Source organism: Mustela nivalis, assembly GCF_964662115.1.
Source record: "Mustela nivalis genome assembly, chromosome: X".
NCBI lineage: Eukaryota > Metazoa > Chordata > Mammalia > Carnivora > Mustelidae > Mustela > Mustela nivalis.
The window spans coordinates 45,033,602-45,045,932 of record NC_139040.1 but is presented as its reverse complement, the minus strand read 5'-3'; the positions used below and the strand labels follow the sequence as shown (position 1 = coordinate 45,045,932).

General features: G+C 38.1%; 1 protein-coding gene across 6 annotated transcripts in view; it reads right to left on the bottom strand.

Moving 5' to 3' along the window:
* The window catches only part of ZMAT1 (zinc finger matrin-type 1), a 35,801-nt gene extending 30,813 nt beyond the window's left edge, over positions 1-4,988 (bottom strand). For 5 of the 6 annotated variants that reach the window (XM_082717153.1, XM_082717156.1, XM_082717157.1 and 2 more), the window contains exon 1: positions 4,658-4,988. In XM_082717153.1, coding sequence (XP_082573279.1) covers positions 4,658-4,937 — 280 coding nt within the window. In that variant the 5' untranslated portion in view covers positions 4,938-4,988. The other variant, XM_082717158.1, reaches the window with a different exon arrangement.
* Between the last annotated feature and the right edge of the window lie 7,343 nt (positions 4,989-12,331).

Genomic DNA, 12,331 nt, shown 5'->3' with positions numbered 1-12,331 from the left:
AAACCAGCATCATAAAAAATGTCTTTGCATCCTATTTTAATAAAGTGACAAGAATGGAGCAAAGCTCAGAAGAATTGTCTGCAGTAATATAAATATAAATTTTACTATTCGTCTCAGATGTAGTCAGGTATTAATGAACCAGAGAAATCATCATTTTAATTCTGCAAAGAGCTTATGTGCTTTTTCTCCATGATTACACCTTTTGAGACAGCCTCCCTCAAACATTTTGTCTTAAAACGATTTTTTAATAGCTGATTTGACCTTTACAATTTTTTAATACCATCATATATAGAAAGATAAACAGGGCTCAACACTAAGTTAAAGTGGAAAATGGAACATGTTAACCTTGCCAAGGTGTTTTAACTCTTTTCCCCCCCTAAATGTCACAACCCACTTAAGTAGTCTTCAGAAAGATTATTTGTGCCAGAAATGCAGATTTGTACCTGGGAGCATTATGAACAATTATAATGTTATCTAGTATCCTTACTTTCTCAGTTTATAAGATTAGTACTTGACCCATAAATTTGTCAAGTTTAGCTATTTTACATAGATTGTTACATTAAAAACATAATGAAGGCTTTCCTATAGCATATTAAGAATTACAAAATACAACGTAATTAAAGAAATAACTGGGAGTACTAGTTACATGTTCAGTATTAACTCTGTCTTTATTTAAACTAAGTCCCTGACCTTCATAATTATTAGCACTTTGTGGCTCATTATCTCTGGAATCCTGCCTGTTTGTAAAGTTATAAAATGAATTCAAGTCCTGTGTATATTTACTTGATCCTATGATAACTACTTGGTGTCAGAACAGTACCATGCCATTCATTCCAATAGGTTAGTAAATGTGAATGGATCTCCAAGTCTAGTTTCAGGTGGAAAAGAATCAAAGTTCATACCCTAACAGATATGTGATGAATACAGGAGGCAACACGCTTAGTATTATCATATATTGACACCTAATTAAGGACAGGGGGTCAAAAACGAATAAGTGGTCATTAACCTCGCTCCAGACAGCCCCACCCTGCCAAATGTAAAGAATTAAAAATTAATTCTAACAGTTTGCTAATTATTCCTTTTTTAGATACTGCATTTATAATATAATGTGTTTTAGTGTGCCTGTAGTATGTAAGACACCATGGGCAGAATACAGATTTATAATAAACAATGGGGCAGTCCTGATAGTTTAAGAGTTTGACAAGTGTTATTTAAAATTGTATTTTTCCCAGTTATTTATTTATTCATTTTATAATTTTACTATCAAGCACTACTATTGAGCTCTTTAATATAGCCATGTCTAATCCACCTATATCCTCATCACTTAGTGCCTGGCACACACACACATACAGTGTTAAATAAACGATTCCTGAATAAATGAAGGAAAGGCCATTAACTAGGTTTTCTTATGGTGCACTTGAAACTTTACTGAATAATATGGAGACAAAGGTAATTGTTGGGTAATTGCTATGCAAATGGATTATTAACTAAATAAAAAGCCAGCATGTCCTCCAATCTAAAACACAACCCACTTAAAAAATTATTTTTCTTAAAAGGAAGAGGTAAATAAAAGGGATTTGTTTTCATTTTGATTTTTACTATGATTGGGACATCAACACTGGGTGAAAGTTCATTTTTGAGCCATTAAACATTTTTGAAAATGTTTTTTAACACTTTCAAAATTGAATGAAATTGAATGAATTGAATGAAAAATGAAGTGTCCTGGGGCACCTGGGTGGCTCAGTGGGTTAAGCTGATGCCTTCTGCTCATGATCTCAGGGTCCTGGGATCGAGTTCCGCATCAGGCTCTCTGCTCAGCAGGGAGCCTGCTTTCCTCTCTCTCTCTCTCTGCCTGCCTCGCTGCCTACTTGTGATCTCTCTCTGTCAAATAAGTAAATAAAATCTTTAAAAAAAAAGAAAAATGAAGTGTCCAATAAAATCTCGTGACTCCTCTTACTACGAATTCTGGGTAGGTATGTGTTTTGTCATATGCCCATTTACTTGGCATTTCTTTTGTTTTGTTTTTATTACCCAATTTCCCATTTGTAACATTGAAAGCTTTTCATCTCCTCTGCTTGGCAATTTCTAATCTCCACTAACATTTGCTCATTATCAACCCCAAGAAAGATGTTGGTTATAGTTGAAAATAGTTTAGCAAACTCCTGATCAAACCACTTTTAATGGATCTATCTGAAGTGGACCTATAATAACTGGAATCCTGACAATTTTTTGTCACTGTTTAGACCAATTTCCTAATGAAGGCTCAAAAAACAAACAAGCAAAAGATACACCATTAAGCAACATTTTTCTTTCTTCTCCTTTACGTATTATTGTACTACTGTCAACCATTTATAGTCTCTATAAATACCTAAACAAAAATATTTTTGAGACCTAACAATGTCTTCGATAGTGTACTGTATCACATATTTATCTTTTGTTAAGTGGAAAGAAAAGAGTTTTGGTTTGGAGTGAAACATTAATGAAGGATATTTACCTAAAATGAAATGGTAAGAGGTAACTTTTAGGTAGCAATTATATTTGGTTTTTCACATCCTAGTAAATGGTCTCAACACTAACAACACGATTTCATTACTCACTGAATGTCAAATGGGAACTATGGCCAAAGTTTCTCAGGGCTTATAAATTACTGTCCTACTGCACAGCCATGGAAATGCCATCGAGAGTATCAATGCAGAACTGCAAAATCATGGTTCATATTTTCAGATCTGAAATCAACCTTGGAGTCTGGCTGGTCTAAAACCTCTATTCCAGAAATTTCAAAACCCAAATTCAGGAAGTTTGTGATCTGTTCAGGGTCACAAAATCTAGTATATGAACAACAGAATCTAAGTTCACTGCACCACTTACCTATGCTAGAGCTCTCATTTTGCCAGCTAGTAATAGTATTTACAGGGTATTGATGCTACTTTATGAATTTCAATCTCTTAAAGCCATCAAAATATACAAAAATACAAAGATACTATAATCAAGCCAGTCACAAAGGCAGGCAAAAAGCCATTTGCTCCGTGAGATATCCATGAGATACTGGAATACTGGAGATACTGTGGAAAGGCCATGACAGCCAGATTGAACTATGATCTCAACCACCTCTAAAAATTGTTCTTTCCTTCTTTCTAGTTATACATAGTTTGGTATAAAAACAAAAAAAATCCAGATTTCATATTTTTATCCTGAAACAACTGTACAAATCCAGACTGACTAAAGACACTACAGTCTTTCAACAGTTGCCTTCAATAAGAGAGTTAATAAATAAAAAGACATCACCATTATCACAGTGTATTTCTGACTTCCATATTAAGTAAGTGGCATTTATGTAATGTGCCTGTGACCAATATTATAAAAGGATTTTTTTTTACTGCTTTGCCATTCCTCCAAAGTGAAAGGTGTGAAAGGTTATGAAATAGCACAGAGAGATGTACCACTTAAAAATGTGAAGAAAAAATCATTTTTATGGGGTAATTTTAATGGGGTGTCCTCCAAAGAAAAAGGAACTTAAATTATTCTACTTCATTTTGTTGTCCACATCTTTCACTTTGGAGGCCAGTTAGCAACATAAGGTAACACACAAATACTGGAAATTAATTACGAAATTGACGATGGCTAAATGCTTTCCTGAGCTCTTCTATAGTGGAATCGGTCTCAATAATCTAAGAAGCATTTTCAAGCACTGTTTTAAAACACATTTCAATGGCAAAATTTACAGTTTGCTATTAGTAGTCTGTTTACTAGTATATAGTATTTTGTGTTAACTAGAAACCACTTATTACTGAAATCGCCAAGAAATCTTTTTATGTTAGGAGTAGTATGTGTTGGCACGTACAACAGCACTTATTAAAATCAAAATCATCTCAGAGATGGGCCCCTAAACCTTGCTCTACAAGGTCACACTCTCAAATAGCCAAAGAAAACTCTCCAAAGTGATTTCTGAAACCTGTGCTTTTACCACACTACTCCTTTATTCTTTTCTTAGTACAACGCCCTCCACCAGACCCTATGATCCTAAAATCTAATAGCTCCTATTTTAAAGCTCAAGTATATACACTCTAACCTTCCCAGATTCCTAACCTCCTTTCTCTTTAAATACCCTGCTCCAAGTTTCTACACTGCAGGACGAATTTCACCAAATGGGGTTTCCTCCCTCTTACTTATTTCTTCGGCCTTTTAAAAAAATCTCTGCCCCCTTTCTCCATCAGTCCTCCTTCCCTTTTCCTGACCGTCCAGTTCCACAGCACTTCTGCCTTGCCTCCTCTCTCTCTCTCTCTCTCTTTTTTTTTTTTTTTAACCAAACCGCACCTCAGCTTCGTAGACCATACTGAGGCACCCTCGCTGGGAGAAAAACTATGTGGTATTTCTCTTCCCTTCAAACTCCTGCCTTGTGAATACCTGCAGCTCCTTTTCCTGGGGATCCCCTTCATCCTTTGTGGGGGCGAAGTAGGGAAGCCCCTCTCTGCTTCGGTCCGTCTTGCACACTCGGGGCTACTACGGCAGGGCGGGGCGGGGCGAGCTTGGCCTTTACTGCGCCACAGCAGGTGGGGGGTGGGGCGATGGCTAACCGCGCCCAGTCCGATCTCGGACAGGCTGAAGAGAGGCAGCGAAGGAGATGGGGCCGCTCCCACAGCCCAGGACGGGAACTCACCTTCTCTGAGGCGAGGGCGGGTGTCTACTTTAAAACTACTGCCCCCCCTCCCCGCCGCCGCCATAGTGGAGCCGCCAAAGCCGCCGCCGCCGTCGCCACAGCCACCGGCAGGCGGGCTGGCAGAGGTGGAGGTGGCGGAGGAGGCAGGCACAATCACTGCCGCCGCCACCGCCGCCGCCGCGCAGGCGGTGGAGGAGGAGGAGGAGGCGGCAGAGACGGTAGCTTCCTGAGGGGAAGACTCTGCCGCCAGCGGCGTAACTGTGCTCGGCGCCGCCGCCATCGCAGCGACGCGCGGACAATTGCACTTGCGCCTCACTCCCGTTAAGCTCTTTTAGCCCCGCCTTCCGTTTAGCCCCTCCCCCTTCACCCCTCTTTTCCACGCTTCGGCTCGAGCCTCGTTCTCGCTCCTTCTCCCCACCAATAGGAACTCTTTAGACCCGCGGGCTGCCCCTCCCCCTTCCCCACCGCCTGGCGTCACCCGTTTCCCTTTGGAGGGGAAGCGATGATGGCCAAGGGCAAAGGGCAAAAAGCGCGGGATGTAAAAGCACGTGGGCCTCACACAGTGAGGCCTCTTCCTTTGGAGGAGCTGATCTAAAACCAATTTAAGGTTTAAAATACGTCTGGAAACCAACCGATTTCACCTCCAAAATATGTCTTTCTTGCAGCCCTCAGTACAGAGAACAGAAATAAACAGAATATTTGGTCATGACATTTTCGTCTTGGGGCCGTAAATGACGATTATCGATCCATCTGCCCTTTTAAATTATGGTAAAAACCTGTGAATCTGGTACCCAACCAAAAAGCTGGAATATTACTGATAATTTAAAACTTCTCAACATTTTCCGCCAACTGCCATCCTAAAGAAACCAGTATCTTGATTTACATTTACTATTTCCATGCTCTTGTTACGTATATTTTTATTACATACATATATGCCTAAACAATGTTTTTTACTTTTCAAATTCAGAACATTTTGTATCTTTTTCTAAGTAGCATTTTGGGACGTTTTTCTTTTGCTAAACATTTTGTTTCTAAGATTCACTTATGTAGCTGTAGCTCATTCACCTTTAATGCTGTATAATACCCCATTCATTTCCCTATTGATGGATATGTGTCCTGGTGCTTGTGTGCAAAAGTTTCTCTTGGGTATTCACCCTTCCAGTTTTATTTCCATTACCCTATTTCAAGTCACCATCTCTTGTCAGAACTATGGCTTCTGTCTTACTGGTCTCCTTTCCTCTGATTTCAATTCCTTCATGGCTCCCACCTCACCACTCTTACTTTATGATTCTGCAATATTAATTATAGATTCCTATGAATACTGTCATTTCATTATGCAATGTTGTATATATTGTTCCTTCTTCCTGAAATGCACTTTCCCCACATTAAGCACATGTCTCATGAGCCCTTATACACTCCTTGAAACCCAGATAATACATTCCTCCAGTAACCTGTTCTGTCACTTAGACTTAATCCCACCCTCCTCTGTGCTGCACCTATATCCTGTGCATATTTGTATTATGCTCCTTTTTTCTCCATAGCCTGGGAACATTCTGATACAAGAGACAGTTTGTTTTATTTTTGAATACTTGTGCTCCAGCACAGTAGAGTCCTAGAGTCAAGGTCTTGAACCAGTGGTTCCTAAGGCTATGTCCCTAAATCCCTAGGTCTGTCCCACAGAAATGTTTTTTTTAATTCTAAAGTTGTTTATTACTTCCTTGTCAATGTTTCAAAGGGTCATTTCATGCCAAGAAAAAGTTTCCTAAAAGCATTTGAAAATTTGGCAGTATTGACTGCATTTCAGATTAGCAAATCTGAAGACTTGGAATACTGGGCTCTCAGGAATATGTCTTTGCTGTTTTGTGGTTCGGTAACTTACCCACAATTATCTGAGGTACTGAATGGTTTCTCTAATTTTCTATCCTGTCTTTCTGGAAGTTAGTGCAATGTTTACTTATCAAAGCAATGATAGATCTACTGGATAGATCACACACAAGAAATATTCCACTGAAATAGCCAATAGGACAAGGAAAGCCTAGAGAGGGAATGCAATTTTATCCCTTCCAATATTGTGTGTAGGGGGAGGAAATCCCTCAAAAACATTGCTTCTCAGGTACAGGTCTGTGAATCATCAGTCTTACACAATTCACAGCACTCACCATAACACATACCCTCCCCAATGTCCATAACCTAGCTACCCTATCCCTCCTCCCCCACCACCCAGCAAACCTCAGTTTGTTTCCTGAGATTAAGAGTCTTTCATAGTTTTTCCTCCCTCCCGGGTCCCATCTTGTTTCATTTTTTCCCCTCCCTTCCCCACACGACCCCTACCCTATCTCTGAAATTCCTCATATCAGAGAGATCATATGATAATTGTCTTTCTCTGATTGACTTATTTTGCTTAGCATAATACCCTTTAAGTTCCATCCATGTCCTTGCTGGCTGTCCTGCCCTCACCCCCATCAGCACTTTCCTTGAACCCACTATGTGGGGCCCCAAAACTACCACTTTAGACTTTATCCTGGAATTTTAAAAAATCCTTGATGATTTTCAACTTTTTCATTAAAGAAGAGGAGGACAAGGCTAAAGAGAGAAGGAGATGGGAATCTGATTTATTCAAGGTTCATGTTCATTAGATAGTATTCCAAGTTATATATGATATGCATAATATATGTGTTACATTACATATGTGTTTTATATTAAATAAAACATTGATTGGGCCCTTAAAAATATTGCTTCTCAAAATATGAATCGCCATCCACTTGTATTAAAACTATTCAATCAAAATCTTTGGGGAGTATACATGACTCAGGACTTAGTCAGCAAAAGAGAAACTGCACTAGGTATTTTATAAGGTTTTTTAAATAATATTTTTATTTATTTATTTGACAGACAGAGATCACAAGTAGGTAGAGAGGCAGGCAGAGAGAGAGGAGGAAGCAGGCTCCCCGCTGAGCAGAGGGGCTCGATTCCAGGACCTTGAGATCATGACCTGAGCTGAAGGCAGAGGTTTAACCCACTGAGCCACCCAGGTGCCCTGTACTAGGTTTTTTTAAACAGAAAAGATTTAATATAGGAAATCTGGTATGTTAAAAAATCATCAGAAGTGTTAGAGGAATAAAACTCAGAGGACCTTTTTGATATTGTCAGCTAACACTGGGAAGCCTTTCTACCTCTTTCTATGCACTCCCATGTGTTGCAAAAATTGGAAGCCTATGAATTATATTTCTCAGATTTCTTGGCCAGCAGGATTCTGAATATGGTTTAGGTCTTACCAATGATACACATTTGTATGACATTTTAAAATGGAATGGGGGTGAAAGTCAATCTTTATATGGACTCCGAAAGATATAAAATATGAATTTTTGTGGTGGTTTTAGCATTCTTATACAACTCTTGCACCCAGAGTCTCTGGAGGACATGTAAAATTAACAATAGTATTCTGCAGTCCCCTGACCTCTGTGTGATAGTTATAATTTCCTATATTTGGACTATAGCTTTCAATAAATATTTATTAAGTTTCTATTGTTATCTTAGTTAGTTATCATATAGTGTTATATTAGTTTTAGGTGAGAAATATGGTGATTAAACACTTCCTGTGCTCATCACAAGTGTACTCCTTAATCCCCATCGCCTATTTAAAGCATCTCCCCCCTACCTCCCCTTTGGTAATCATCAGTTTCTTCTCTATAGTTAAGAGTCTTTTTCTTGATTTTCCTCTCTCTGTATCTCTCTCTCTTATTTTTTCTCTTCATTTGTTTTGTTTTGTGTCTTAAATTCCACATATGAGTGAATTCATATGGTATTTGTCTTTCTCTGAATGACTTATTTTGCTTAGCATTATACTCTCTAGCTCTATCCATGTCATTGCAAATGGCAAGATTTCATTATTTTTATGATAAAAAATATATTGTATATATATGTTCTCTATCCATTCCATCAATGGAAACTTGGGGGTCCTTCCATATTTGGTTATTGTGAGTAATGCTGCTGTAAACATAGGGGTGCGTGTATCCCTTTAAATTAGTAGTCTTATATTCTTTGGGTAAATACCCAGTAGTGCTACTGCTGGATCATAAGGTAGCTCCATTTTTAACTTTCTGGGGAAACTCCATACTGTTTTGCACAGTGTATGCACCAGTTTGCATTCCCTTCCACAACAGTGCACCAACAAATATTTATTAAATTATGGAATTAATTATGCCCTCTTAAGCTCCATAGAAAATTATGTGCCTGCTGTTAAATCAAACAGTAAAAAGGGGGGAGAGTATAGTGCATGAAATAAAACAAAGTAGTTACTTAATTTTCTCCGCATTCCCTAGTTCCATTTGGTGATGTGTCATAATAGATGTGTCATAATACAAAAAATGCCGCCAGATATCAGTCATACATTATGACAATGATTACTTTCCTTTCTTCCTTTTACACTTATCACTGCTCTCTCTGACAGTAATGCTACTAAGTGAATGCCAAATTAATTTCTTTAACAGGAGAGAAAGGAAGTGGGATGTTGCAGAATGTAAAAATTGACAAAACCCTGCCATGGGCTAGACGTTTTCCATAATTTTGTCTTCTTAAAGCAGTGATGTTATATTGGGTTCATTAATCCCACTTAAGGAATGTGAACTGAACCTTGTTCATGTAATTAACTATTCTGTGGTTTTTAATTTAGTGATTGAAATGGCTTGTTTACATCACTGGGCTACAGGGAGGGCACTGTATTGCCTCAACTAAGCTTTAACTACCAACTCCCCATATCATAGAAAGAAAAGGCAGGTAGAGGCATGTGTAAAAGGTTTAAGGTGGAAGTCAGAGATACCAAAATAAATGAAGGAATATATCTGCATATTTGAGAAACCAGTAAAAAAAACAAAAACAAACAAACAAACAAAAACTTGGGTCATGATCCCAGGGTCCTGGGATCTGGCTCTTTGCTAAGCAGGGAGCCTGTTTCCCTTCCTCTCTGCCTGCATTTCTGTCTACTTGTAACCTCTGTCTGTCAAATAAATAAATAAAACGTTAAAAAAAAGAAAATGAAAGAAATAATCAAAACATAATTTAGTGGCATATAAATAATATTTCTGACATAAAAACAAATCTAAGTAAAACAGTGATGTTTTATTAACAAACAAATCAAAGGTGAAAAACAATGGCAAATGTCCACAGTTGTTCAACAACAATGAAATTAAAGAAAAGCAAATACACAGATTGAGACACACAAATAAGAAATGCATAAAATCATACATATAATGTTACTTAGTTTTATTTATTTTTTAAAAAAGATTTAGAGAGGAAGCACAAGTGGTGGGCAGGGCAGAGGGAGAGGGAGAGAAAGAGAAACAGAAGCAGATTCCTCATTGAGTCTGGAGCCTGACACAGGGCTCAAGCTCACAACCCTGAGATCATGACCTGAGCCAAAAAACCAAAGAGTTGCATGCTGAGCCACCCGGGTCCCCCTAATGTTACCTGGTTTTAAATAAACATATTTATGAATGAATATATAGCATTTGAGTTATATATAAATATACATAAAATATATCTGGAAAATATATAAAAATACTAAGAATAGAGAGGACATGGCAAATCAGGGTTATGAGGAAAATACAAAATAGTTTACATATTTCTCCACTATTTAAGTAGAAATAGTTATAGATAAAACTATGATAGCATAGGGTGTATCTGATTGGTAATTGATGTTATGGAAGTATATTTTTATTGACATGAAAGGTTGTCAATAAAAATATATTTATTGTCATAACATACATATATGTGAGGAGAGTATGTAGAGCTTTAACAGAAAATATATCTGTGTATGCCTAATGTATTTATCTCTGTATACATCTTCATATAGTCTCTTCCTCATTCTCTGCTCCCCACCTCCATTGCAAACACACAAATAACTTTCATATTAGTCTAGAGAAAGTCTGAAGGGAACATCCTAGATGTAATTTAGCATCCAAACTTCTACCAAAATCACTTTAATGATTCCTATGCCACATAAATACTAGAAAGTTCCAGAAAGTTCTTGTTGCTTGAGAACTATAGGGAAGTGTTTTACATAATATGTTTATTTTCTATGATTGGTTAAGGGAAGAATATGTTTAGGAATCTGTTATTTAAACACTCAATGGAGTTTGGAGTCATGCAACGGTTTCAGCCCCTCATTCTGTCTTGTTTCTTCAGCTCTGCTGACCATGATTTTTATATGTTGTGCTATCCATTCTCTTTACACCACCATGCAGCTCTTGTTTTAGGAAACACCAGCTTAGGTCTTGTCTAGAGTTGTTCTTTCAGCTAGAGACTGTTCTGTGAATTTAAGTGACAGTGAAGTTAATACATGTATTGCACAAGTAACTGTCCATTAGAAGATTTTTAAAAATTTTTTTATTTTATTAACATATGATGTATTTTTATCCCCCATGGTACAGGTCTGTGAATTGCCAGGTTTACACACTTCACAGCACTCACCATAGCACATACCCTCCCCGATGTCCACAACCCCTTCTCCCAACTCTCCTCCCCGCAGCAACCCTCAGTTTGTTTTGTGAGATTAAGAGTTACTTATAGTTTCTCTCCCCCTCAATCCCATTGTTTCATTTATTCTTCTCCTACACCCTTAATCACCCATGTTGCATCTCCACTTCCTCATATCAGGGAGATCATATGATAGTTGTCTTTCTCTGCTTGACTTATTTCGCTAAGCATGATACCCTCTAGTTCCATCCACGTCGTCACAAATGACAAGATTACATTTTTTTGATGGCTGCATAGTATTCCATTGTGTATATATACCACATCTTCTTGATCCATTCATCTGTGGATGGACATCTAGGTTCTTTCCATAGTTTGGCTATTGTGGACATTGCTGCTATAAACATTCGGGAGCACGTGCCCCTTTGAATCACCATGTTTGTATCTTTAGGGTAAATACCCAGTAGTGCAATTGCTGGGTCATATGGGAGTTCTATTTACAACATTTTGAGGAACCTCCATGCTGTTTTCCAGAGTTGTTGCACCAGCTTGCATTCCCACCAACAGTGTAGGAGGGTTCCCCTTTCTCCACATCCTCGCCAGCATCTGTCATTTCCTGACTTGTTGATTTTAGCCATTCTGACTGGTGTGAGGTGATATCTCATTGTGGTTTTGATTTGTATTTCCCTGATGCCGAGTGATATGAAGCACGTTTTCATGTGTCTGTTGGCCATCTGGATGCCTTCTTTGCAGAAATGTCTGTTCATGTCCTCTGCCCATTTCTTGATTGGATTATTTGTTCTTTGGGTGTTGAGTTTGCTAAGTTCTTTATAGATTTTGGACACTAGCTCTTTATCTGATATGTTGTTTGCAAATGTCTTTTCCAATTCTGTCAGTCATCTTTTGGTTTTGTTAGCTGTTTCCTTTGCTGTGCAAAAGCTTTTTATCTTGATGAAATACCAATAGTTCATTTTTGCCCTTGCTTCCCCTGCCTTTGGTGATGTTCCTAGGAAGATGTTGCTGTGGCTAAAGTCAAAGAGGTTGCTGCCTTTGTTCTCCACAAGGATTTTGATGGATTCCTTTCTCATATTTAGGTCCTTCATCCATTTTGAGTCTATTTTCGTGTGTGGTGTAAGGAAATGGTCCAATTTCATTTTTCTGCATTTGACTGTACAATTTTCCCAACACCATTTATTGAAAAGG